Source organism: Takifugu rubripes, chromosome 3 (assembly GCF_901000725.2).
Source record: "Takifugu rubripes chromosome 3, fTakRub1.2, whole genome shotgun sequence".
Taxonomy (NCBI): domain Eukaryota; kingdom Metazoa; phylum Chordata; class Actinopteri; order Tetraodontiformes; family Tetraodontidae; genus Takifugu; species Takifugu rubripes.
The window spans coordinates 15,760,778-15,788,718 of record NC_042287.1 but is presented as its reverse complement, the minus strand read 5'-3'; the positions used below and the strand labels follow the sequence as shown (position 1 = coordinate 15,788,718).

The window sequence follows — 27,941 nt, the reverse complement described above, 5'->3', positions numbered from 1 at the left end:
CAACTTTTCCGTCATTCCCAGCGGCTTCGACTAGGATTAACAAAAATACTCTTACTAGAAAATACTCTTATTGTTGTCAATGTGTCCAGATAAAGATGGTTGAAGTGGACCGCTCCACACCTAGACACAGAATCTTAAATGCTAAATCCCCCCAGCTTCCCTTCCGACCCCCCCCCCTCCACTTCCTGATGCGTCGGCGTTCCTTTTGGCAGCAGAAACAAACTGTCCTTAAACCATCTATCGCGCTCATATCGTCACAGAAAGCAGAAACATCCAGCAAAGCCATTAAAAAAAAAAAAAAAACATTTTGGAATTTCACTGAAGATAATTAGAAGTGAACAGAGTAAATTCCTAAAGAGGCCTCAAGGGGGCGCAGTGGCGGGACAGCGCCCATTAATCAGCATATATTACACGAGCTGCTGCTGCTGCACACTGAAACGCTTCGACACTGTACAAGCACGGCGCGTCTGCGGCGCCCTAACGACCTGTGATGGATGTTCTACAGAATCAAGTATGAAGGACCTTTTTAAAAAAAATAATATTAAACCATAGCAAAGAAGTTTGCCGCCAATTTAAAGTGTTTCTCTAATGAACCCAGAAGCTCCGGCGTCCCTGGAAGGAAGAAACTCGTGTTTTTGTGTATTACTCGCACGAGCCAGCATGCGCGTGCACGTGTTCCGACACCTGCGTCGACAACGGCGTTTTCGTCATGCATTTGATTAAAGGTGGCCTCTTTTTTTTCTCTGTAGCCCCAAATTTTTAAACGCTTAAACACATTTTTTTTTTTTTCTATAAAAGGAAGGCATTCTATCCTAATCAGGTGATTTAAGACGTAGCGTCGAGGGCCTCAAACTGCATAGTTATCAGCTGTACGAATGCATCTCCACGGGAAAAAAGCTAAACTCAATTGAACAGCCAGGAATATAGTAGCGTTACGCAATCAACTCAAGCGTCAGCCTTCAGCGAAGCCCTTGTAAGATCAGCGACTCAGATGGAGGAAACACGGCTCACGGGGGCAACGGGGCGCTCCAAGCTCAGTTCTGGAAAACACTGCACACGCCGCTCCAGGACAAACAATCAAAAATACACCAGATGGACGAGCGCCCCCCGGTGGCTGGCCGCAGAAGGACAAGACGCCCTTGCTTCTCTGGCGTTTGTTTGAAACCAGGAGCTGAAGATGGTTCGCCGTTGCCCATTTTCACCAGGATTAAAGTCACACAGATGACGCAGTTATGCCGCGTTAGCATGTTAGCTTCTTTAGCTTGGCCCACGTTAAGGTTTGAGATCAACCGACTAACATCATCGCTCATTTCGCGTCCTGGTGGGAAGTTTCCTGCTGGCTTCAACTCTTCCAACACAATAATCTATAAAACACGTCTGATTAGTAGCAGATTATGAGGACTGGAATCTAATCCCAGTGTGCAGCTGAGCAGTGATGTGCAAGAATTAAATGAATGTAACAGTAAATAACTCATTTGTTCTTTAGCTATTAATACCTAAGGCCTAAATCAGGCATCACGTACGTGACTAAAGAGTGATGTGACAGTAGCCGTGCTGTAGGTGGCGCCACCTCGCGTCTCTCCCTATAAAAGAGGAGCTTTTTCCCGGGAGCGTGAACACCGTTACTCAACCGAAAATGGACGATGCGCTGGCACACACAGTTAAGGATATATTGCAGTTTGAACTGACGATCTTTGTGAGTGATGAAGGAAAACAGAGCCCTCTTCTTTGAAAAAACAGACAAAATGTGCAAGACTTAAAGCTATGGCCTCGGGAATTGTTAAGTTTTCGTTCGATGGGTTACAGTTCGTGTGAGGCAAAAAAGGGGGGCGAGCTGGACGGAGCCAGCCTCTTCTGAGGTAGGGTTCAGTTAGCCCGCGGCTTTACTTGACTTTGTGAGCCCATTTCAGGTCGTCCGCTCTGGGCTTCTCTCCCGTCACGCCCTGGATCAGGTCCTCCAGGTTCCTCCAAAAGCCTATTTTCTCCAGAGGGTAGTTCAGCCAACCTGGCAGAGAAAGAAACAGGCCATGAAATGCCGCGTCTCCAGCCCCCTTCCCTGGCGCTCGGGAGGAAACGGACCTGTAGTTATGCAGAAATAGGTCTCGTGGGGGGAGACGTGGTGGATGCGGTGGTGCTTGCGGGGGAGGATGATGTGCCAGTCCTGCAGGAGCACCACCGGGGGAGGCAGCCCGAAGTACGTGTGCGACCACTTGTGAATCTGGTTGGTGAGCGTCACGAAGATGGCCAGTGCAAACAGGTAGCAGTACCAGGGGTAGATGTGGTAAATCTCCGCTGCAGGAAGGAAGCAGAGAGGTGAGGTCGGCTCGTTAACGTGGGTTTAAAGAAGCCGTTTAACATTCCGCTTAATTTAGCAGCAGTGTTCTGGGTGCTCGCGCCTGATGGCAGGAAGGACGGCAGGAGAGGCTCCTTAATGAGGCCGTGACCCTGTGAGGACAGCCCTGACGATAAATCTCCAGCGGGGGGGGGGGTCACCAAGGACGGCCAGTGCTGGGTGAATGCACCCTTCACCATCACACGTTAATGGGCTCCCAGGAGAACCACGGCAAAAACACACACACACACACACACCTCCTCTTGTCTTAGGCCCAAATTTCAAATATATCAACGTTTCTCAATAGCAGTTTCACTCAGTTTTATTGCATCAAATTTATGTATTGAAACTAAAATAATACCCAAAATGACAGTAATGCTGTCATCCCAGTTCCAGCCACTAGAGGGCGGTGGTGTTGCTTTGTTTCACATGAGGTTTCATCATATAGACTGTATGTAAACATGCTTTGTATTTTTGTTTAATAAGAGTGTTTAAACAAGATTTGAGTACATTACTGCCACCTACTGGTCTGGAGTGGATCTGCTAAAGGTTTTCCAGCATAATTTCATAATTGATCCGCATGGTGGGTTGTGACTATAAAAAGAAACCACTCCAGGTTCCCTCTGACCTTCATCAGGGTACTTCAGTAGCCCTCGAGTTGCATATCTCCATAGCAACAGATAGTGTGAAGGAGGACTGAGGCGGTGTGATTGCTGGTGTAAGATAATTAATAATCTGACACAATTAAATATTACCCAGAAAGTAGAGCACCTAAAAACACGGCAATTAGGCTCCCTTTTTTTTAAATAAATAGAAAAGTCCATTTATCCCGCTCTGCCTCTGAAACATGGAAGGAAGCGTCAGTCAGAGAGACTCACCAGGCGAGAGGGTGAGGAAGTTGAAGGCCATGTTTGCCAGGGGGACGATGGTCAGCATGCAGTTGTCTCCGTTGGTCTCAATGAAATCGTGACGGGTGATGGCTGTGGGGTCGATGTGGTGCTCTCTGAACGGGCGTATGAAGGCCTGCAAGACGCCGCAGAAACGCACCTTTTAGACCGACGGGTTCAGCCGGGCGCAGACAGGAAGCGGGAGCCTCACCTTTCCAAAGACGGGCAGATCCACCGACCCCCAAGTGTCGGCCCCCCAGTGAACCAGTCCTGAAGCAAAGTCTGCGGTGAGGATCCCCGCCACTGGAAGCAGGGAGGAGACAAAGCTGAAGGAGGAGGCAGGAGCGAGAGCCCGAGGCAGCGGTGGCACTTACAGATGCTCAGCAGGATGAACCACAGATGTCCCAGGTGGAAGTTGGCAAGTAGGTGAATGAAGTTGAAGGCCATGAGAGAAAAGCAGAGGATGACGCTGAGCCATTCTTGACATCGTTTGCCTGGAAGACACAGAAAAAAACCCCACCAGGATCCAGATGAGCACCTGCACTCGACTCGTCCTGGTTTCCAGTCAAAATAAACGTTCATTTTAGCAACAACGGATTAGCAACAGATACGTTTGGTTCCCGTCCGATGGGGGATCTTCAGCGTCTTGGTACCAGTTCTCCGACACGCCTTAAACTGCCCGTCATGATAAAAAGGCGAGCCGCCATTCGGGCTCGCGAGGATGAACCCAGGAGACCCAACAAGCCCTTCAGAGCTCCGAAAGTCATCGTGGACATGGACCACCAGCGCTTCCTTGAGACATTTGTCCCGGTTCTTTTCTCTTTTGTCCCTCTGCCACGTTCCGGGATGAGTGGTGTGACGGACCGCCGCGCTCTCGACAGTCCGCCGTTGTCTCGGCACCCACGTTTGTTGTGGGTCGGACCAGCTTATCGCCGCCTTAGCAGCTCCCAGCGTCTGTCTGAAAGGTCACGGGGGAGAGATAATGCATCTCCGGGTCGCAGCAGCTGGTGAACTTTACCTGATGTGATGATCCAAACCAAGAAGTTGGTAACGCGTCAGCACCGGCTCCTCTGTGCCGGAGCGGTACTGCTTGTAAAACCTGTCTGAATCTTACAGCCTGGGGGAGATTATAGATTATAGTACTATGCCCCACGGCATCAAAAGAACCGTCAAAGCCGTCGTGATCGGGGTCAGGGTCCGATATTCCTGCAGGGACTCTTTATGCTACTCATGTTGGACCTTCAAACCTCTGCCACGGTCCAGAAATCCCAAATCATCCATTTTTGGGTGAGGCATTCGCCTCTTTTGTGCGACGCTGACTTGGCGACAAGCGTGTTTAACCAAAGGTCACAGCTGCGGCTTCATGAGGCTCCGGAGCCTGAAGCAGCCGCAGAGGATCCTTCGGAACCTCCGCCCGATGCTCCAAATGTCAAAGGAAAACAGCAAATTTGGCCAATCTCACATGACTTCTCTTGTGCAACAACAAAAGTACGACAGGGGCCAGCGGGGCTGCTGCCGGTTCTCCCGCCTCGTTTATCGGTCCCGATCAGGTAAACCGGCGGTTCGGTCGGGTGATTCTGCAGCATATTACGAAAACGTTACGAAAACACTGTCGTTGTGTCACGCCACTCATGGACACTTAAGCCGGAGAACAAATCGCACGACGGAGCTGGAGAGCGACTCACCTGGTGAGTATAAACTGGCCAGTTCCCTGGCACCGGCGTGGTGCTGACCCCATCTTACTATACTCCGGCCCGGTCCCTGCGGCTCTGGGTTCGTCGCTTCCGCTCCACCGCCGTTCTCTTCAAGCATACTCGCCATTTCTCCACTGTGGGCCCGGCCCCTTCAGCCTCACCGCTCTCAGCCAGCCAGGAACCAACGGACTCACCAACTTCTCAGCCCACAGTCACCGCGGCGACCTTTAGCCAATCAGGTACGAGCCGGTGAGAGTACTGACCAATGAGCAGCCGCAAAAGTGCTCCGCAGACGGTGAAGCGACCAATGAGGTTCGAGAGAGGAAAGACCGCATTTGTCGACCCCACCCGTCGTGTCGACAGCGTGGGCCGCCTTCTTAGGTGTTCGGCAGGGGGCGCTGTGGTCCCGCCATCGACCGATACATGATCTGGAACACGTAATCAGAGTCGTCACGCAACAATCTGACAACTCGGAAATCCTCAAGTTTAGCGAGGTTCAGGCGTTCTTGAGTAAATTTACTCGGTTATTTCCTGCTAAAGATGGCCTGCTCTTAGCTTTCTGTGACTCCAGTTGGCACTTTGTTCTTAAGATTGACAACATAAAACATTTTAAAATGTTGATACAGTATCATTCAAGAGCTTTTGACTAAACAACGAACACATGTATTTTTAAAAAAAACAGGGGCAGGAGTTTATACGGGCATTAAATGAAGTTCTGCTGACAGGTCCCACTTCCCTGTGAACCATGTGAACTCTACGTGCTGAGGCTCAAGTTTGTTTTTTACCCACAGTCCTTCGCGCTCCGCGTAATGTAGTTCCACGTTTACGACGCCAGGTGGCAGCGTTTCTCCGTAATGTGGATTCAATCTGAACATTAAACAAGCTCCTATTTTGTCCGTAGAAAAGAGTTGACTTTAATGGAAAATCACAGAGATTTGCTTAGAAACCGAAATTCACTTTTACGTGAATACATGTAAGCACAAGGTGGCATCACTAGGTTTATAATACCCACAAAAGAGAAAACAAGGCATTTTGGTTAGTGACGGCCTGAATGAATACAAACATTTAAAACTTCTCAAGATGTGACTGTTGTCTTGGGAAACGTGTTTGATCCATTTTAGACAAACTATAAGTTATCTAAATCCATGATGTAATGTGTGTATTGCCCCGTTATCCCCTGTTACCAGTCATCACGACGAACATCTTGAACGATTTTCCCAATATTTCTAATTTAATTAAATCATGACGAATTTTTTGTTTGAGCACACGCTAAAAACATTTGTCAAAACATCCCCCAGACAGGAGGGTCAGACTACCTTCCAGCGTGTGCTGGAGATGATGCATCATCTCTCACGGTTTCATAATAACAAAACTCTTAATGAGCCCGCTTCAAACCCGTTTGCCTGTCTGCCTGTCTGCCTGCCTGTCTGTCTGTCTGTCTGCCTGCCTGCCTGTCTGCCTGCCTGTCTGTCTGTCTGTCTGCCTGCCTGCCTGTCTGCCTGCCTGTCTGTCTGTCTGCTTGCCTGTCTGTCTGCCTGCCTCTATATCTGTCTGTGAGGAAACATTTGTCCGGAGATACGTTCAGACCTGCGTTCTTCTTTGCTGGTGCAGATGTGACGCATGTTGACAAACAACCCCCGGAGGTTTATTTAATATTAATGTTATTACTATTGCTGTATTTATTATTGATGTTATTGTTGTTGTTGTTATGATGATGATGATGATGATGATGATGATGGTTTGTGGTGTCCAGAGACGCGGCTGAATGCGGGAAATGTTCTGTTCACGCATCTCTCTCTCTCTCTCCAAGTGCGTTGTTGCGCGTCACGCTCACCTGCTCGAAACTCCGCCCACCCTTTTTTTATTAAACCCCTTGAGACAGGAAGACCTGTCAATTCCTCGCTGTCTTCACGGTCTGTACGAAGTGCGACCAGTTTCGCAACCGGGACAAGTGAAGCAGACAGAACTCGGGCCACCGCGGGTCTCCGATGCTCCTGCAATCCGGCGGGTGTTAAGATCCATGGAAGTGGCCGGCTTCTACGACGAGGGCAGCTTTGCTATCCACAGTAGAGACAGCATTATCAGTCCCATCAGCTCACACCGGAGGCTCGGTGACTCGATGACGGAGCTGGGCATAGAGGAGCGGGAGAGAGCGATCGACTTCAGTTTTTACTTGGAATCCGGTTTGTACTACCCGCAGCACCAGCAGCACCAACAGGGGGACGTTTTCCCACATCTGGTGGCGGAGAATAAGATCAAGAAAGTTGCAGCTTTGCAGAACTACAAGAACTACTCCCTGTTGAACGAACTGGAGACCAGTCATTGCGACAACTTGAGGGACCCCCGGGAGCCCTACGCGCTCGGCTACAACGAGCTGCAGGAGACCCGTGTGGACAGCGTGCTCAGCCCTGAACTGGTCGGGGGCCGCTACGGGGCCCCTGGAGCTCCCGTCACCGCTGCTGTTCCACCGGACGACTGCCGGGAAGACGTAAAGATGGAGAACGGCTCCTCTGGCTTCGACATGAGGTACCTCCATTACCAGTCCACCAGCGGGAGTCTGGGAAACATCTCCACCGCGTCCTCGACCTGCTCCAGCCCGCCTGGCACACCTGCGCCCTCGGGGAAAAGCAGGTCACCGTCGCGGCTCGGCAAAATGTCCAGCGGGAAAGCCAAGAAGCGGCTGGACAAGGACAGTGAGGAGTACAGGATACGGCGGGAGAGGAACAACCTCGCCGTGAGGAAGAGCAGGGACAAGGCAAAAATGCGCAACTTGGAGACGCAGCACAAAGTGCTGGAACTGGCTGCGGAGAACGACCGTTTACAGAAGCGCGTGGAGCAGCTGTCCAGAGAGCTGGCCACCCTGCGCAACCTGCTCTCCGCCACCGGCCAGTGTTGAGCCCCCCAAACCCCCCTCCCGCCCCGGGGGCGTCGGAACAAACGGTACGCGTGCGACCACCAGTTTACAAGGACACTTTGAACGGGACTGAAGTCATGGATGCATGGATTGCGCAATCATTCACGGTTCTTCACACGTCGCCGTCGCTTTATCCCACCTGTAATTTCGTGTATGCAGTATTTCTGTGACAGGTTTTACATTTGTACATTTCGTGTATCTGGATTCTGTGGTTGTCAAGGGAAGAGTTGTGCTGCAGTGAAATGATGCAACTCCTTGTAATAGTATTGGCAATGAATGAAATAAGTCTAATTATTTAATATTAAACGGGAAAATGCTTTAATTGTACTTGATATTTTATTGAATTAAAAAGATTTCTACTTTGTTTAAAGAACTGCTGTTGTTTTCCTTCTTTTTTGTGCTCTTTTGAAGCAGCCTCAGACAGACAGCCTCTCATGACATTTGCATGTATGTAGGCCGGAGAGCCGCCGCAGACATCCGCAGCCTCCGTTCGGGACCATTTCGAAAGAGAAATCGATGTTTTGAGGAACACTTCTGCAGACTGATCCGGGATTCATGCAGGAAAATGTCATTTCAACTCAAACGCGGCTTTGGGTGGGGGGGTAAATCAGTGGTCAAAGGTTAACAGGACAGACACAAGCTGCACTCTGACATTGTTTGCTTATTGATTTGGCAGAAAAGTCCTGATATCAGGAAATATCTCGCACAATTTCAGACTAAAATGATACTGCTGAGGGCAGCAAAAGAGACGGGCAGGAGGGGGGAGCTGCGCCTAAAATTTAGCTTTATCTTTAGCACACAGCTCTGTCAATAGTCTGCTGGGTCCACTGGCCCACAGAGGGGTTCAAGGTTGCATAAAAATTAATCAGCAACTAACCCGTCACCACTTCAGGTCTCGCTCCGTCGGCCCAGACCTGAGAGTCAGCAGTGGGGGGGGGGGGTGGGGGGGGCTCAGAAATGGGAGTAAAGGAGGAGTTTGTGTGAGAGATAAGGGGGACAATCGCTGTGCTGGAATTCAACCTGAGCCTGCACGTTAGCACGCGCGCCCTGCCAAGCCTATCGGATCCGGTCAGAAAGGATCACGCCGGGGTTCGTGTGGGACCCGTGAGCGGTTGCAGAGATACCTCTGTCGGTGCATGTCAGCGGGGGGGGGGGTGGGAGAGTTCTTTAGCTCCAAAATATCAGAAATGATGTGTTGCTGTGTTCTTTGGCTGGGGGAGATGACATTTTGAGTTTCAACACACCCTCTCATGGAACACTTCAGCTTTTAACTCTTGTGCAATATCCTCCCTTTCCAACACATCATCAGTTGAAGAATGCTACACCCACATCAGAATAAGACATTGTTATTGTGCGAGTGTGAAACAATGCCCGCGCACGAGCCCGGGCCCGGGCCCGGATGGAGAGCCGGCTGGGGCAGAAGTGGCTGCTGAGGGGGTCCCCTGCTGCTCTCCTCCGTCCGGATCCCTCGGCGAGCGCGGCCGCGGCTCCGTCCAAACATTCTCCCTGGAGCCGGCTCACGGGAGGAGGGAGGGAAATTCCCACAGAGGATGACCTCCTTTCTTCGAGGCTGGGCCCGGCCCCCTTTTTTCCTAGTGTTACCGTCAGTGGGCAGTGACTGTCCGTAAACTCCCGCTTGCATCACACCACAGCCTCCCAAAAAACTCCACTGACACACACACTCACCTGTCCCCCCCACACACACACACACACATCCCTCCAGTTTGGACCAGTTGTTGAGAAACGGAAGGATTTTTCATGACTCATGTTCTTTTTTTTGACGTTTTCCTGCCCCCCTTTGATTGATTCAGCACTATTTGCTTTGGCCGCACCAGAGAAGCAGCAGACAGGTTTTTAATCGCCCCCCCCCCCCCACCCCTGTCCTCTGGAAGCACACCTGCCATATCACCGGTGGCTGCGCTGACACCCTGCTCATGGTTTCATTGGTCAAACAACGTCGCCTATTTGCTTTGATCACGGCCTTTTTTTAAATTAGTTTTTTTAATCGGCTAAATTTACGAAACTCACTGGCACCGCTGGGTTGATGCAACCGGCCGATAAGGGTAACGACCCCCTGACAGGCACTGCGAAATCCCAACAAACCTGCTAAAAATACACGAGCCCGCCATATTTCACGAGAAACAAGATACAGATAGTCTTTATCGCCGACGCCAAGTGCGGCGAGCCAGTGGTGCTTGGCTACGGTTGGACCGGCCCCCCGCTGCTTCCACCCAGGGCGTCTTTCTGTCTGGTTTAAGACCTCAAGTTGTTAAGATTTAGAATTTTCCACCTGATTTTAATCAAAACAGAGCAACAAAAGCATCCCAAACATGTTTCCCGTTCAGCTACGTGGAAAGTGCTCCATCAAGTACCCATCGAGCATATCTGCAGTACCTCAAGCCTCTGTTCTGGGCCCCCCCCCCCCTTTTTTTTTTTTTTTTTTTTTTTTTGTTTTTCCCCCCTTTTCTGAAATGTGTTCACTGACCAATGCTGCTGAAAGAATCCAGCTGGAGTTATGCTAAATATCCCAGCAGCTGCCGGTGGCACCACTGGGCATGAAATTCTAAGAAGCCGAACCGGGTTTTAGAATTTGCACCGACTTTTGTCCTCATCGAACTTCAACCTGCAGATGATCTCGGCCAGAAAGTTGTGGAAAACCTCACAGTTGTTTTCGTGCTGCATGATTAAAAGCCTCACACGCCCTGTTTGCTCGGAGGTTAGCAGGCTTAAGCAAAGCCGGGGCCAAATACTCAGGGTGTCTGGAGGCCAAACTTTACTTCATTTCTTGTTTTTCATCTCCGGGCCCGATTGTAAAATTCAACGTCGCCGTTTTTCGACACTGTGAGTTTGCAGGTTTTATCGCAGTCGCTCCCATGAGCAGGAGGGACGCCCGGATGTCCGGGCGGCGTTAACGGGAAGTCAGATCGCCTGACCTCCAGTAAACGAACCAGAACATGATCTGTCTTGTAGTGCACCGAGATTTCGACACAGCCTGTTCACTTCTGCTATTTTGCTGAAGATGACTGTGAAAATACACAACTGACACACAACAGTCACTTGCGGTCACTACATAGCAAGTATCCCTGCCTTTGTCTTGTGTAACACCGTGCCGGCCTTGCAAAACAACTCTGCTCTTCATTATTCTCCCAACCAAAAACTGGCCGCGGTGCGTTCAGGTGCGAGCTCGAAAAAGAATTAATTAACTTAATACGCGTTTCTGAAAATCCACCAATTCACATAAAGTGAAATGATTCTGTCATCGACCGAGTGAAAACAGTTTTCAATAATGTCCAAGAACACCTGTAATTATGTACACACACACACACACACAATCTGGTGGCGATCAGATAAGCCGTTCAGGTCCACCCTGTTTTTGATAAATGACTCGTTGTCATGACAATTACGGAAGATGAAAATGCTCTGTCATCGTACTGGGTGGATCAGGTGATTTTCAGTTTCTTTATCGCTCTTGTTCGTGTTAAAACGAACCCGAGTTGAATTCTTCCACGAGGTCGACTTTGACTGAGCCCCTTAATCGCCAGGTTACCATGGTTACCTAATGACCTTATTCAATGAAATCAAAATGTTAATAGTGAACTTTTGACTCAATAGTACGTCAATCAGCAGCCATGAGTGGGAGTTTCCAGGTTCCGTGTTGGTTAAGAGCAGCAGTGGGAAGCCTAGTGGCCAACCGCGGTACTGCAGGGACACCACTCTGGGGCCTGGGGGGCCCTCCGCCCCCCCCAGAGGACAGGTCACCAGTGGGGTTGGCAGATCCAGCGAGAATGTCTACATTTGCCCGATGTGCCGTCTCAATCCTGTCTTCTATCGTTATAAAGGCTGTGCTAATGTTGCTAACGTTAACAAAGAGGAGTTGCCGCTTTTATTCCCCAAACATTTTACGGCCCAGTCAAGTTTATGCTTCTGACTTTGTGGCGACGTTGTTGGGAATCATAACAAGGCCTTTTAGGATTAGCAGCATTTGTAGCAGAAGCTCAAATGCTGCTAAAATGCTAACAATGGTCTTAGCGTCATTCCTAGCTGTAAAGTAATAGAAAGCAACACAAATCACACAATATGTGTGTGTGTGTGTGTGTGTGTAGGATTTTAGCGGCAGTTAAAAACGACTGTTTATGTCCCCGCACACCTTTAATCCAGTAATTATTTTGGTTATTACCATTTTCTCTCCTCCTCCACCTGCAGTATTTCTCTACGGCTCCCGGAAGGTCGGTACGCTGACTTAAGCGGAAACACAATGCAATCGTTTGCACATAAAGGTTTGTTCCTGTGGCAACATCCTGTCTTCACACTCGCCCTCGTCGCCGTGAGCCGCTCGCCCCGAGACGGCGCCCCTTCAAATCAGCCGTGACGCCCTCACCTGCAGCAGGTGGACCTGTGAAAGAGCTCCACGACAGGCGTGTTTGGGGAGGTTTGCTTAAGGCCTGTGGCGTCAGAACAGACGTGTGTGGAGGTTAAATATTAAATCTGTTCTCCTCGAGCTTCAAGTTACATTTTCTTGAGGTCAAAAGTCACAGGAAATAAGTCATTTTGGATCGACTTCAGCGTTGCAGTGAAATGGGCACCCAGCTCAGAATCCAGCAATACAGAAAGTTACCCTGGTCACTCTGTTCCTCAATGTTCTCCTCTAAAACTTTCCTAGATTACTAGACGAGGTGATTAAACCGGCTATGTCACACCATCGCTAAGTATCATTTGAGTTTTATGGAAGTGAGAGTCTGCTTAGACACAAAGAACGGGAAGAATATTTACTGTAAACTGCCCTAATCCATTAAACCAAAGGACGTATGAGCATTTGCAGACGACGCCTCATTATTCAAAAATCTCCTCTGCCTCCAAGATACACCCGCAGTAATGCTAAGAGGGGCTAAACGAAGTGCTGCAGCCAGAAATTCAAGCAAATCCAGAGCAGTCAGCCGGTTTTACCGACCCGCCCTGGCTTCACGCCGCGACGAGGAGTTATTTTCAAATTTTCTTTCATTTGTGTTCTCGACATCCAGCCTTGTTGCCTCCTGATCGCTGGTGTCAGCTGGGCTGCTAACTGAGCTCAAAGCTGCTTGTTATTATGGCAAATAATAAATGAAAGGAGGGAAATCAATCACACACACACACACACACACACACACAGAATCCTGAAATGAAAGTGACTGTGGTGCATTTGATTCATTTTAAAGCTAACGATCATGTTCTGTTAATAGTGATAGCATTTAAGCTAACAGTATTAATGAATTAACATTGTACTGCAGTACCTGATTACAGGAACTTTGCTGCATTCTAATATTAAGTTCAGGATCGATTTGAGTTTAGACGGAAGGATGAGACGAATCAGAGTGTGCGAGCTGCTTTCCTCAGATCTTGTGTGGACTTGCAGACAGCCTGGGGGAGAGTTAAGAGAATCAAAACCGCAGCAGAGTAAATCAGTAACGTGTTGAGTAAATCAGCAGCCATGCGTGAAATCACAGAGTCCTGTGTGGGCTTTGACATGTATGGGTTTCTCAACAGGAAGTAAGGTGTGCAGCCGGCAGCCACAGAAGGACTCTCCGCCCGCGCCGATGTGACGGGCCTCACGTTGTCCGCTCCTGACCTTTGACCCTCCCACCGCAGCTCCGTCACGCGCTCGGCAGCGCATCAGTGAAACCGCACTCTCCCCTCAGACGACGCCAAATCAATCTGTTTTTCTCTTCTTCTTCTTCTTTTTTTTCTCTCCGCAGTTGTGGTGACAAACAAGCGAAGACGGCGCCGCGGTGAAACGGACAGGTCGGTCAGCTCTGCGTGCACGTGGACCAAACGCCCAACGTCATCGCTCGGCTACGTCTGATCCAGAGGAAGGATGCGGGAGTTTTGAAGCGCACCAGTGGGGGAAACACCAGCCCCGACCTCTCAGCATTTTAGAATATGACCTACATGTTTGTCGCAGTCGAGGTATCGGTGTGTGTGTGTGCGTGTGTGTGCGCGCGTGTGTGTGTGCATATGACGGTTGGTCCTTAACAGCAGCAGCCAGGGGGGACAGGAACAGGAAGAGGAAATGCTCATGGGTAAGAGCCGCTACAGACGTAACCAGAGACAGATACACTGCAACAACAACGCGGTGGCTTTGCATAACAGACCCAAACAATCGCACTACCAGGTCAGTAAAGGTGAACTGTGACGCCCCGGCAACGTAGCACCGGTGGAGGTAAACAACCTCCTGAAAAATAGATAAAGGCCCAGTTTTACTCAGGCCTGAGGTTTAACTGCCGAGTGCCTGTTTGAGCAATGTTGGATAAAAAACATGTTTTTGTTGGATTCAATTAAATGAGCTCTAGATGGGTACTCAGATATCATTTATCCCAGCATAACCAGTAAAATTATCCCCTCGATCCACTATAACCAGTCCATTTATCCCCCATCCACTATAACCAGTCAATTATCTCCTCTATCCCAGTATAACCAGTCAATTATCTCCTCTATCCCAGTATAACCAGTGCATTTATCCCCTCTGTCCCATTATAACCAGTCATTTATCCCCTCTGCCCCATTATAACCAGTCATTTATCCGCTCTGCCCCAGTAAAACTAGTGCATTTATCCCCTCTGCCCCAGTATAACCAGTCATTTAGCCCCTCCCCCCAGTATAACCAGTCATTTAGCCCCTCCCCCCAGTATAACCAGTCATTTAGCCCCTCCCCCAGTATAACCAGTCATTTATCCCCTCCGCCCCCTTATAACCAGTCATTTAGCCCCTCCCCCCGAGTATAACCAGTCATTTATCCCCTCCGCCCCCTTAAAACCAGTCATTTAGCCCCTCCCCCCAGTATAACCAGTCATTTATCCCCTCCGCCCCCTTATAACCAGTCATTTAGTCCCTCCCCCCAGTATAACCAGTCATTTATCCCCTCTGCCCCAGTATAACCAGTCATTTAGCCCCTCCCCCCCAGTATAACCAGTCATTTATCCCCTCCGCCCCATTATAACCAGTGCATTAATCCTCTGTCTCGTCGTGTCAGCTGGTTAATCCCTTTGACGGGTGTGTACGTGTCTGAGGGAGGTGCAGCACTTTGAGGATCACTCATCTCTAAACGTGTAATAACCTCATTTGTATCTGTGTGTTTACTGTAATAACCGTGTGTCTCTTTCTGATCAACTACCGGCTCCATCTTAAACTAGTCAACTCTGCTGCTAACGCTAGCGAACACTCGGGAACGTGCCTCAGCTCCGTGGCGGTGGCGGTTTTTAGTGTAAACATCTCTGTAAAGGAGCTGATTACAGCCGCTGACCACAGGTTTGATCCAGTTGGAGGTCAGGGGTCACGCAGGAAGAGCAGCCTAATCTGAAGTCAGATGTTTGTTGACGCTGGTTCCAAGAGCGGTCCTGGTCTATCTCTCCGCTATCGGCATCGTAGATACGGGCCGGCTACAGGCTGATTAGCCTAGCTTAGCATAAATCCCAGAAACAGCTTTTCATGTCTAATTTTAGATGTAGATGCTAAGCTAAGCTGCGCTACGTGGAACTAGCCGTGACTTCTGTGCGTTGTCCTCCTCTTTAGCTGCTAGCGTTAATAAGCATCCAGATGTTCGCCCCCTCAAACCGGCGCAAAGTTACTACGTGCTGACGCTACAGGTTCTTGTGTCAACATAGTCGGCGTCATCCCGTAAAGAGATGACAAGAAACTGGAATGGCAACGGAATCGAGGAAGAGCTCGCAGACGGAAGAACGAGTCATTGTTCATATCTGCCACCACGTATCTGGCCTCGCCCATTTCACCATCCTCTTTCTCAGATGTTCTGTTGAGGAACATTTAGTGGGTAGTTTATTTCAATAGAATTAAGACGGTTTGAGCGGTCAGGCCCCTCCCCAAACCCGCGGCCCCCACCAGGTCGCTGTCATCCTAACTGTTAGGCGCATTGTACTTTTGCGTGTTTTTACTCATAAGTTATACTGAGAGTTTGAGCTCAACACTTCCTGTTCGGACGCCTCCATTGTGCTCGGCTCTGTTGTGACTCAAAAAGTTTGCAGAGTCATGCTTGGAATGATCCGGCTCCCCTGGAGTTCAGGAATTTCCTGGTCCCAGCTCACGATCGGGGAGAGACTTCCAGTCAAAGATGCTCCCGCCCACTCTGGGAGGCGTCCAATTCTTGGGAAGTTCCAAGTTAATAACTGAACCAGGACACAGGCTGTCAGAGTGTGTTCAGGCCGAGTCAGCACGGACCGCTGTCAGCCCCCCCCCCCCCCCACGTTGCCTTTTGGCATGTTTACATCTGCGCCCACCCGGGTAAAACCAGGCCACGTGACAAACACTCAAAGTTTTATTTAAAGGGTCAGTTACAAAGGCGACCAAAATCACCCCGCCCGAAGAAATAGAGCAAACAAAGCTGTCTTCAACGTGACTTCCGGTCACACCCCAGTGGCACCTTGATTGTAGTTTTCCTACAGCAGATGTTCGTTCTTGCCCGTTTGACGTCAGCGGTTGCGAGCACGATTACTCACTGTTTGAGGCGCATTCCTGTACACCGCGTACCAGCGCTCTCAAACAGGAAGTTGCCGAATGACCTGAAGTACTCGAGCGATGTGAAATGCGCGTGTCTCAAGAGGTGCGCGTGGTTTTTTATTTCTTTTTCTTTCATCGTTCAAATCTGAGCTCATTCTTTCACTTTGTGTACTTTGGACCGTTTCAGTGTTTGTGGGGGGGGGGGGAATGTAACGAGGGAGGGTGTTGCCATAGCAATTTTAGGGCGCTAGTTCAGATTTATCATCGTACGCCACGGTTTAAATTATAGCTTTCGAGGTGAATTGCATTTTATTTTTAAAATGAATGACAGTGTAAATAAGAAAGAAAATTAATGGGCGAGCACCTTTTTGGTTTTGTTTTTTTGGGCAGAAAAACCGGAAAGAGTGGGCCGAGAGCGGCCAGAGCGGCACTTTCACGGTGCTACAGCGACACCTTGTGGCCACACTAAACAATGTCATCGGTTGGTGACGCTAAAACGCCATAGCAACAAAATAATAATAAATGTCCGTTAATATTACTAACAGATGGATTGGATGTGGGGTCAAATATTTTATAAATAACTTTATCTGTAACTACAGAAGATAAATAGAATATTATCTACAGATTATTGAGATTAAGGAACATAAATATATCATGTTTCACCAGGTAAAAGATACTTTAACACTGAGACCAAGAATCAACTGTGGATTTTATTTTATTTCAAAAAAGAAAATAAATGTAAATAAAAAAATACATGAATTTGAGCTTAGCATATAGAAAAATGAGGGGAAAAATGGTGCAACGGCTGCATGAGTACTGACATTCGATCATTCGCTAAAGCAGAACAAAAAAAAAAACAGGAATTCAGCATCCTGAAACCTGATGGAAATAAAACAATGCGTGTTTTAAAAACTCATATCAGAGAGCGTCCTCGGGGAAGACACGTTTACATTCTAAAGAGAGTTACAGCTGTCCGACTTTCACCGAGTCTCAAAGGTAAACTGAACGTTAGCAGCTTAGCTGATCTCCTGACAAACCCACAAACGCAGCATGCTGGAAAAAAAAATAAACGACCTAAAACAAAAATCAGTCATACAAAAATGACACGCAGCCAGCTGAGGAGCAGGCAGATCGTCACTACAGTGTATCTTCATCCCTGCGCTGGTGTTTGGTATTTGGTTTGTTTGGAGTCCCTGCGTCTCTGTGCAAACTCGGAGTTTAGAAGTAAAGGGCCACACATTATTGGGTATTGCTGATGAAAAGGACCTGTCTCCGTTGTTTACGTCGCTGGCTTGTAGGTCGTGTTCCCCTCCCTCGGCACATTTAAACCGTTCTGAAAGATGCCCATTCAAACAACTCATCAACTATGTTTAAAAAAATAATAATTCTAAAACCCCTTTTTTTCAAATTAAGTTGAGGTTAAACTGGTTAAACAGATCTGCAGCCACGATCGGCCGCCAGGGGGCAGCACGCCTCTGAATTACAATCAACGTGATTATGTAGCATTAGCCTGATCACACGCACGCGTCACTAAGGTTCTCCACCGAGCCCACCAGTGACCAGACATCATGTGACCCATGAACTGCAGCTACAGGCCTGTTGGATTTTCATCTTCATCTACAGACGTCTTTTCTTTCTTTTTTAACCCTTCCGTGGTTTTTCTGCGCGAGCAGAACAGCAACATGTGAAATCCCAACACAATCCTGAAATGGAAGTGCACGTATGCATTTGGTTCACACACGCGCACGCAAAAAGAGGAAATAAATGTTTTAAAAAAGAAAATAAAAAAAATCAGCTGCTTCAAAAAAAAAAAATCGGAACTAAAACAAAGTCCCCCTTTCAATTTGCGCACATATTTGGGATGTGACAAAGGAAGAACTGCGGCCCTGAGCGTCCGTGACGACAATACAACCACGTTCGGGGCGGGTGAAAAGCACCGCCCCAACTCGCCGACCTTTCGCCACGCTGCCTTAACAGAAATGAAAGAATTAACCTGAATCTGGAGTCCGAACGGCCGATGCATCCGGAGCGAACCCGGAACGTCTGCGGGCCGACCCGGCCGCATCGGGGAGAGAGAGAGACACGGACATCAGTGGAAATAGGCTCGATAACAGACGTAAGCGCCGACGGCCAGCGCCGTGCACAGGCACGCGTTGGTCAGCAGAGGCGACCAGGGCTCCGGCGCCGCGGCGCCCTCCTTCGGCCGCTCTGCCGCCGCCTCCTTCGGCGGCTGAGCTCTGGAGGCGCCATCTTGACTTCCCGCGCAGCCGTCGACCCATTTGGCAGCATCGGGGGGAGGTTGTGGGGGGGCGGCGCTCCTCTGTCGCAGCTCCGGACCCTGTGAAGCTCTGAGAGGACGAGAATTACCCCCCCCCACCCAAGCGTCAGAGCGCATATTCACAGACGGACGGGGGCGTCGAGAGGCGCCGGTATTTACCCCAGGCTGCGGATCTCGACCTGCTGGACAACCTCGTGCAGCTCTGGGAGATCCGTGGGCTCGGTTTCGCCGTTGTGTGGTTCCCGGGGGGGCGGCAGAGGAGGGGGAGGGGAGAACTGCGGGGGGTCGTCTTCCTCGTTCGAGAGCTCCCTCCACGAATCCTTCAGAGGGAGGAAAGAACAGAACTCCGCTGAGCTCCTGCAGAACCACTTTACCCGCCGCGACCCGGGACCGACCTGCAGGGACGAGTCGCCCATGATGTACTTGGCGCCTTCGATGACGGCGAGGTAGGAGAAGCGGAGCTGATCCGCCGTCTGAATCAGGCCCATACGGCAGCGCCGCATCTCCAGCAGCACGTCGCAGATCCGCACCGAAGACGGGTCCTTGCGGCGGGACATCTGCGGACAGCGCCAGCAGCGTTCGGCCGTGAGGGGGGGCTTAAAACTCTTCGTCTAGACGGGGAAACCTTGAAGGGTTGTGTACGAACCAGTAAAAGGCAGGTGTCCACCAGGCAGAACGTGCCCGAGCGTCCGATGCCGGCGCTGCAGTGCACCACCACCGGTCCCTGATCAGAACCCAGGCAGCCCGACTCTCGCACCTTGAACAGGAAGTTCAGGAAGGAGGCAGGAGACTCCGGCACCCCGAAGTCGGGCCAGGTGGTGTAGTGGAAATGCAAGATCTCGCGAGTCTCCCCAGTCTGTGGATGAAATGACGAAATGGGCGTCGGCATTCGTGGAGAGAGAGCTGGTAAATTATCGGAGCCGCGGAGGTGGGTCAGGAGCCGCTGGGGTGACGGTCCGGGCTGCTTCTGAAGAACCTGGATACTTATCTGTGATGGTGCCGAGCACCCATCACAAACAGCCTACGGACAACGTCAAACCTTCGTATCCAGGTTCGGGCCCGAGCGCTGGCCGCTCCGTGGCCACGCCCCCGTCTCGCAACCACAGGCGCTGTGCGACTTTGTCTCTATTTACGTTTCATCTGCGTGGGCGGAGTGTTAACAGCATATTTCCTCCTGGATATCTGCTCCCAGCTGCACACGGACGACGCACAAATACCAACGCGGACATTTCTACAGCGACGTTTTTTTACCTAATTAATCTTCCATTTGAAAAATTCCTGGAAGAATCAGATAAAATGCAAAGAATTTTTTTTTTTCCCCTTTGGGAGGAGCTCGTGACCACGTCAGAGTGTTCGAGCGTGGCGGCGTTCAAACACTCACGGTCAGGTTTTCCAGCTCCAGCTGACGGACAGTGTAGTAGGATTTGATGTCCTCCGAGACCAGCGTGAGCTTGAAGTTGGTCTCCTCGAAGACGCTGTCCCTCTCCTCCCTCTGAGGCCAGTACTGGGCACATTTGACCTGGAGGTCAAAGAGAGAGAGACAGAGTTTGACCTCAGCGCGGCAAACAGGATATCCTGGTGCAGTCAACAAGAAGCGGCCGCTCACCGATCCTTTCTCGATGACTCGGTTCAGCATCACCACGCCGCGGCTCCTCTGCTCCCACACCATCTCCCAGAAACTGCCGCACGTGTTTGGCAGCGGCCCCTGCGTCGTGTGAAAAAGAGCCACTTTTATGCGCGGATATCCGAATAAAAAGACCAGTGGGTCTATTTAAAGATCTCCCCGGGGAGCCCGACTTTGTTCCTCCTGCCATTCCTCAGCAGACGAGGCCAACAAACGCCTCTTTTCGCCCCTTAATATCTTTAATATCTGCCTAAACCAATATTACAAAGTGGTTTCCGCTGACACAATTAATTAATCCGGCTGCCATTTTGTTGGTTTCATCTCTGGCAACGATTGAGCCGCCTTTGGTCTTAAAACATCGATACCGGGCGGCATTATGGGCTGCATCTTACCTGAGTGAGAATGTAGTTTCTCTGTGCCTCCTCGACTGTGATGAGGCTGGCGTTGATGTAGTCATTCGCACCCAGCTGCAGGCGGATCCTGCTGTGGTCAACTGAGAACGAGAGAACAAAACAGCTGTTCAGAGGGCGCCGCAAGCCCAGAGAGCCGGCTCCTCACTGTCGAGATAAACCGTCGACAGTCGTTCGTTTCCTCCGCGTCGGGTGAAAAAAAAAAAAAAAAAAAAAAAAATTGAAAAGTTTCAGGTGGGAACTTAAGTGAGAGTAAGAAATGTGGTTAACGTGGCTGGTACCGTCAGCAGTTGCAAGCCAGACTTCGCAAAATTTGCATAGTTCATTTACAGTGAAAAAAGGGGAAACCGCATGTTGTTCAGCTGTTATTTCATCTTAAATATTTCATGTTACGCCTCACTCGGCCATTTTTACTTTACTTTTTGGTTCAAAGACCAAGTTTGAGGATGGCCCAAAGCGGGACGGGTGAATAATCCAATTATAATCCTATTAATGGAGGGTTTATGGTGCGATGAATACGTTAAGTCTAGAATGCTGCGATGCTAATAACAGCGTACACGCCAGCTCGTCCAGACAGGTAACGGAACAATGACTTACATGGGCTGACGTCCCTGTAACGATTCCGATTCTTGTTTTCAGGTAATTTGGCAACCCGGCATGGAAGCTCACACGACTGCTGACGGATTTCCTGCAATAGAATTTTCCCCCCCAAAAAAGATTTTTTTCCATTAACATTGTGTTGAAGATCTGCAGAACACGAATAGTGCAGGTTTCTGTGTCTCTCGGGACCACAGAAACAGGATCAAAGTAGGTCTCAGGGGTGCCAAACGCCGATGCTTTAGTCTGGATTTTGCTACAGAAACGCCACAACTATAAAATCCTCCTGCTGTGGTGTGACAGAGGAATGAAAACACACGAAGATCGACCAAGGTTTAAACCTGGAACACAGATTTAATGTGGTATTCACAACCAGCTGCAGATATCGGGATCTTTGACAGTAGATTTAATGAAAGATGGCACATTTGCATCACACATGCTGGTCCAAGTGAGGACCAACCTGAAACGCGGTGTCTCGCAACCCCAGCGGATCTACCAGCGGATCTACTAGAGATTACTTTAGTTTTTGAAAGCGCTCGGCTTCTGGCTGCCACTTCCACTTTGATCTGGGGAGAGGTCTTACCTGATAAACCGCGTTCCACCTCCCGTTTTCATCGATTTCCAGGAACTCGGCTTCCATGGCTGACAGGTCAGCTGCCACTCCTTCGTCCTCGTCCCCAGACATGGAAACCCGCAGCTGCCAGCGGCTCCGAAGGATTGCGTTATTCCGTGGTTCTCCGTGCGGGGGGACCGATCACCGTGACACCACTCCCGGCCTGCTCTTGGCGGAAACACGCCGCTGGCTCCACCTACACGCTGCTGCCGTCCTCCGGTGGCTGGGGGAGAGGAAAAAAAAAAAAAGAGAGAGAGAAATGTGTTTTTAAAACGCGGAACTCTTACCCGGAATTTTATTTAAAATTTTAAAAAAAATATTTTCACAAGAATTAATTTAATTTCTGACGGACCAGAATAGAGAAACGACTAGTTTAAGCGGCGGTCCCCTCACCATTCTAGAGGCAGCCAAGGAGAAAGAGCGACGTGAACGGGCGGAAGTCATCTTGTTTCTCAAAAGCCCACGCTCGCGCCGCGGGAGCGCGCACGTACGTTACGTAGTGGTGTGTTTACGTCCTACCTATGGAGGTTCTGCTCTGCTCTGGTGACCTGCTGCAGCTTCCAAATCGCAAATTAAACTGGCGCCGGGGACGATATGAAAGCGTGTTGACATGTCAGATGTAGAGTTATGTCCTCAAGGAGGCCGTGCGCACTGTGACCCGGCGGTGGTCGACATGGATTAGCTAGAGTTCTGTGGTTTTTCCTCCAGACAGTGTGAGTGACAACTGGGACAAGGGTCTTTGGTGCTAGTAGCGTTAGCTAACAACATAACTTTGCCAAACGTTTTCAAACAGCCTTACCACAGTGACAGGTACTACGTAAATATTTGACAAACTTTTCTGTGTGTGTGTCGGTTCTTGTGTTGTCTTCTCCTGGCCGCCAGCTTTTTGTGTATGGCTGCGTTTTACCTGTTGTGTAGCATTAGCGGTAGCCTCTATTGGCTGTAGCAAGCGCTTGCTAATGTGTAGCTATACATATTGCCTCCCAATTGTGGAAAAAGTATTCAAATCATTTACCGGTAAGTTGCATTTCCACACAAACAGCAACTCTTTTACCTAAGGGGGGAAAAAATCTGAAAGTTTCCTCCTGAGCAACGTATAAGTCGCCCTATTATTTAAAATAAACTCGACTTATATATTTGTTGAAGAAAATATTAAGTTGTTACTTTTTGATTTTACATTTATATTCTATGTCTGATACATTCTTTGACTGCACAATTTCAGACCTGTAAAATACAGGATTTATATGCATGAACATGTATTTATGTAGACATTGTAATGTCCCATACCATGTCATCAATTATACATAAATTACTCTGTAATTATTCTGTCCCAAAACCTTTTGGTTGTCCGATATTGCACCCTTACGTCTACACCATCTTTGTCTTTCAGATTCCTTAAGTAGTTTGGGATCCACAAGTGATTCTCAAGAGAGAATGGCTCCTAAAGATATAATGACTAATTCCCACGCCAAATCCATCCTTAACGCCATGAATTCACTCCGCAAAAGCAACACACTCTGCGACATCACTCTGAGGGTGGAGAGCACAGATTTTCCAGCCCATCGGATCGTCCTGGCTGCCTGCAGCGACTACTTCTGTGCAATGTTCACCAGTGAGGTAACAGAATTGTGTAGGAAATAATGCACATTTATTTACATTATATTTTCAACGGCGTGAGAGTGTGAGCGATTCACGGAATGACATCTATAGTTTTGCCACCCTCTTTGAATACAAATGCTATTACTTGTGTCAGTAATTTGATTTGCTTTGGTTTGTGGTTGTGCAGCTTGCAGAAAAAGGGAAACCCTTTGTTGACATCCAAGGGCTCACTGCAGGAACTATGGAGATTTTGTTGGACTTTGTCTACACAGAGACAGTTTTAGTCACGGTTGAAAACGTTCAAGAACTTCTTCCTGCAGCATGTCTGCTACAGCTCAAAGGTACGATTCAGAGTTCTTTCAGTCTGTTTTATTATGAGTGTTATTATGTATATGTTTAGTTTCTCTTTGGCCCTAAATCCTACCAATGGGGGTAAAAACTTGCTCTGATTTCTGGAAGCAGGCCCTCTATTTTTGGTTCTTGGTCTTAAATACACTAATTGTTAGCAGCATGCATTCACGTTGTTAATTATTGTAGAATATGTTATCAAGAGCTTAATTATTCATAAAATCTAACCAGTTTGAGCCACTTACCCAAGATTTTTACCCAAATGTTTGGAGTTGCATTCAAGGACTTTCAATCGTGAACATAGTTTGTTGAATCCTGCTCAAATGTGGCAGAGCTGCACGTCACAGAGGAAATGGCTTCAGCCTGAAGAGCTATTGGCTGACCTGTTTATCATCTTTAGGGGTGAAAAGAGCATGTTGTGATTTCCTGGAGAGTCAGCTGGATCCTTCCAACTGTCTGGGAATTCGGGACTTTGCCGAAACCCACAACTGCCTCGAACTGATGCAGGCCGCCGAGCTCTTCTCGCAGAAGCATTTCTCCGAGGTGGTTCAGCACGAGGAGTTCATGCTGCTCAGCCAGACTGAAGTCGAGAAGCTTATAAAGTGTGACGAGATTCAGGTGAGCGATGTTCTGAAGTCACGTCTGCTCCCCGACCTTCCGAATAAATGGACGAAATACGTCAGATTTCTGAGCAAAACAGCAACATTTTCCTTTCTTGTTGTCTTTCGTCTGAATACAGAGAGAGGCAAGTTCCAACCTGTTCTGATCTCAGTTTCACTCAATTTTTCAGATTTAGTGGACAATGAAATTGCAGAGCAGAAAAACCTGAACTGAACCTGAACACTTGTGCTCAGGAAATTCCCGATGGGGGGGGGGCGTCTCTCGCTTCGTGAAAACACAGTTATCATCGCAGAATGATTTATAGATCACCAGATTCCCCCTGTCATATTTACTGCTGTGACACTGAAACGAGGCCATAATTTCAGACTACAGTCACGTGTAATTTGCCTCAGGAGAAACATCTCTGTGTGTTCTTTTACCTGTGAAGACATAAAAGTTTTGGCAATAGCCAAATTTGCTGCCTGGTGGCTTTGCAATTTCATGGCTAATCTCAGTGAACGTGGACTAGTTTCACTGGTTAAATCACAAATGGACGTTAAAATGGATCTTTCCTTTCCCGTAGGTGGACTCCGAGGAGCCCGTCTTTGAGGCAGTGCTAAATTGGGTCAAACACAACCGAAAAGAGCGCGAGCCCAACCTGTCTGACATGCTGGAGTTTGTCCGGATGCCTCTGCTGACCCCCCGTTACATCACAGACGTCATTGATGCCGAGGTGGGCCTACGCAATCTGTTTTCTTTTGATATTCGTCTCATTTACGGACGTTAACGAGGCCTCTCTGGCACATTTCAGCCCCTCATCAGGTGTAGCCTGCCATGTCGAGACCTCGTTGATGAAGCCAAGAAATTCCATTTGAGGCCAGAGCTGAGGAGCGAGATGCAGGGTCCACGAACTCAAGCGAGACTAGGTGGGAAACCCTTGTTGTTCCAACCGTAACAGCTGTCCTGGTTATCTGACCTGTTGGTGATCGATGGGTCTCTGCAGGTGCCAAAGAAGTGCTGTTGGTCATTGGAGGGTTTGGCAGCCAACAGTCACCGATAGACGTGGTGGAGAAATACGATCCAAAGACTCAAGAGTGGAGCTTTCTTCCCGTGAGTCCGGAACATTAAGGACAAAAGCTTTCGGGCTCCAAACCCACTGATTCTAAGCTTTACGCCTCTGACAGAATATTGCAAGGAAAAGGCGTTACGTTGCTACGGTGTCCCTCCACGATCGGGTCTACGTGATCGGAGGATACGACGGCCGGTCGCGGCTCAGCTCCGTGGAGTGCCTTGATTACACGGCAGACGAGGACGGCGTCTGGTACACGGTCGCCACCATGAACGTGCGTCGAGGGCTCGCCGGAGCAACGACGCTCGGAGGCGAGTGTTTTTACTGCCCATCTTTCTGTAACAATGCTGGTTTGTCAACATGTTTTTGTTTCATGGTGTTCGGATGTCGACAGACATGATCTACGTTGCCGGGGGCTTCGATGGCAGTCGGCGCCATACCAGCATGGAACGATACGACCCCAATATCGACCAGTGGAGCATGCTGGGAGACATGCAGACGGCTAGAGAAGGAGCTGGTCTGGTGGTGGCCAGTGGGCTGATTTACTGTTTAGGTACCTCGGCAACACATTGATTATTTTGTGTATCCGGCTGTTGCTAGGGGACTCTGAGCTGCGTCGTTAAACTTACATTCTTTACAGTTTTGTTTTTTTCTTTTGATGATTGAAAACATGCGTGCTGATTGAGCAATCACTGGTCATTCAAGGCGGGTACGATGGACTGAACATCCTGAATTCCGTGGAGCGGTATGATCCCCACACGGGCCACTGGACCAGCGTCACGCCGATGGCCACCAAACGTTCAGGTGCGAGCAGAATCTCGACGAAGCCAAATGTTCTCTGAAGCCGTGGGGGTGTGACTGCGCGTGGTCTGTTTTCAGGAGCTGGCGTCGCTTTACTCAATGACCACATCTACGTCGTCGGGGGGTTCGATGGCGTCTCCCACCTGGATTCCGTGGAGGTGTACAACATCAGGACCGACTACTGGACCACCGTTGCCAGCATGAGCACCCCTCGATGCTACGTGGGCGCCACTGTTCTCAGAGGACGTCTCTATGCCATCGCCGGGTAAAAATGGAATCTTTTAATACTCTTGTTTTTTTCTCAAGGTCTTTAAGGTTTGTTTTGACTTTTTGAGGAGGGTGCAAATGTTTTCCCGTGGGTTGAACAACCTGAAGGGTGATAACAGCTCTGTTAAAGAGCTCAACACAACTCTCCCTGTCTCTTTTTCCCCAAAGGTATGATGGGAATTCTCTCCTGAGCAGCATTGAATGTTATGACCCGGTGCTCGACACCTGGGAGGTTGTCACCTCCATGGCGACGCAGCGGTGCGACGCGGGCGTGTGCGTGCTACGTGAGAAGTGATCTTTGCAGAGAGCAAAGGAAATGGGACGAGGACGCAGCAGGACAGGCAGCTAGACTGAAGGTGCCTCTAAAGCTGATCTCCGCTCGGAGGCGATTGTAACCTGGCATCCTTCCAGAGATAAACGCAGCAGTTTGGGCTGGTCACCCCTTGGACGGCTCCACAGAGATTCACCCTCGCCATGGCTTTAAAAGAGGCCTCTGAGACGCCCAATCACCACGTGCATGACTCTCGTCAGTGGTAGTTGTTGCTGTCGTTACCCATGAGATTTATTTTTTTTTCTTTCCTGTTTGTTTTCAAAGTGCAATACATTTCTACTCACCTTAAACAGAAAAAGATGGAGTTAATTTAAACTTCCATTGCTGCTATTCGCCTTATAACTTATGGCCTCCATCCAGCCGTGAACATTTCCACCCAGTTACTCTCCACAGAACTTATTATCGTCACTTTTTTTATTTTATTTTTTTTAAATCTTTGTCTACTCGGTGCTTTGAGGTTCAAATCGCTGGAACACAGAATGTTTGATACGTTGTTGCTCTCAGAGTATATATTTAAAGATGAATATTGTTTTGGAGAAAGGTTGAGCTGGCAACACGAGGACATTTTTAAATATGCATGTGATTTATTTTTCTTCTTCAGCTTAAATAGATGTTTACATGCAAACAAAGTTTTAACATCACCGTTGCCTGAATAAACACTGAGAACTCACAGAAATGTTCTGTGCATCATCTGGTGAGCCGGACAACACAGCCACACACACACGGAGGGAGCACCGTCACCCAACAGGAAGAAGGTTCTGGGTCCGGGTCCAGCCCGGGCCTGTGTGTGTGTGTGTGTGTGTGTGTGTGTGTGTGTGCCTGCACCTGGTGCACCCACAACAAGTTGAAACTTTGTGCCTCATTACAGCTTAATTGTTTCCTGGAACCGCCCCCTCCTCCCCATTCGTACGCCGTTTACCTGCCATGTCGCCATACGTCATTGTCGTTTTAATCTCCCTCCCAGAGCATCTCTGTTTCTTCCTTTAAAGAATGTAAAAGCATTTCTGTCACTACGCTGCGCAGTAAACATATACGTTATTTAGAGGTTTGGTTAAGGTGAAACCCACCCGTGTGATCGCTCAAGTGACATTTT

General features: G+C 49.0%; 4 protein-coding genes across 7 annotated transcripts; 2 read left to right on the top strand and 2 right to left on the bottom strand.

Moving 5' to 3' along the window:
* Positions 1 to 741: 741 nt before the first annotated feature.
* On the bottom strand, positions 742 to 5,142 carry peds1 (plasmanylethanolamine desaturase 1). The gene is made up of 6 exons (XM_003963538.3): positions 4,905 to 5,142; positions 3,594 to 3,713; positions 3,431 to 3,522; positions 3,211 to 3,355; positions 2,080 to 2,292; positions 742 to 2,005 (listed from the first exon to the last, which is right to left on the bottom strand). Exons 1-6 carry the CDS (start codon positions 5,038 to 5,040, stop codon positions 1,884 to 1,886), a joined length of 828 nt encoding a protein of 275 aa, XP_003963587.2. The 5' UTR covers positions 5,041 to 5,142; the 3' UTR covers positions 742 to 1,883.
* A 1,645-nt stretch (positions 5,143 to 6,787) lies between these two features.
* cebpb (CCAAT enhancer binding protein beta) lies at positions 6,788 to 8,200 on the top strand. Its single transcript, XM_011602768.2, has one exon. It carries the CDS (start codon positions 6,934 to 6,936, stop codon positions 7,807 to 7,809), a length of 876 nt encoding a protein of 291 aa, XP_011601070.1. The 5' UTR covers positions 6,788 to 6,933; the 3' UTR covers positions 7,810 to 8,200.
* Positions 8,201 to 13,854: 5,654 nt separating this feature from the next.
* LOC101074474 (kelch-like protein 12) lies at positions 13,855 to 27,560 on the top strand. 4 transcript variants are annotated; one of them, XM_029833640.1, is made up of 12 exons: positions 13,855 to 13,972; positions 23,224 to 23,450; positions 23,620 to 23,773; positions 24,181 to 24,398; positions 24,964 to 25,113; positions 25,192 to 25,306; positions 25,384 to 25,490; positions 25,565 to 25,760; positions 25,844 to 26,002; positions 26,155 to 26,253; positions 26,329 to 26,515; positions 26,686 to 27,560. In XM_029833640.1, the coding sequence occupies exons 2-12, from the start codon at positions 23,268 to 23,270 to the stop codon at positions 26,810 to 26,812; spliced, it is 1,695 nt and encodes a 564-aa protein (XP_029689500.1). In that variant the 5' UTR covers positions 13,855 to 13,972; positions 23,224 to 23,267; the 3' UTR covers positions 26,813 to 27,560. The 4 variants fall into 4 exon arrangements, with proteins under 4 accessions (XP_029689500.1, XP_003963586.1, XP_011601069.1 ...); XM_003963537.3 differs by lacking the exon at positions 13,855 to 13,972 and adding an exon at positions 22,247 to 22,850; XM_011602767.2 differs by lacking the exon at positions 13,855 to 13,972 and adding an exon at positions 22,249 to 22,546.
* On the bottom strand, positions 17,004 to 22,343 carry ptpn1 (protein tyrosine phosphatase non-receptor type 1). The gene is made up of 10 exons (XM_003963567.3): positions 22,227 to 22,343; positions 21,804 to 22,056; positions 21,221 to 21,311; positions 20,606 to 20,706; positions 20,196 to 20,294; positions 19,971 to 20,108; positions 19,236 to 19,445; positions 18,985 to 19,146; positions 18,749 to 18,909; positions 17,004 to 18,659 (listed from the first exon to the last, which is right to left on the bottom strand). The coding sequence occupies exons 2-10, from the start codon at positions 21,903 to 21,905 to the stop codon at positions 18,401 to 18,403; spliced, it is 1,323 nt and encodes a 440-aa protein (XP_003963616.3). The 5' UTR covers positions 21,906 to 22,056; positions 22,227 to 22,343; the 3' UTR covers positions 17,004 to 18,400.
* Positions 27,561 to 27,941: the final 381 nt, after the last annotated feature.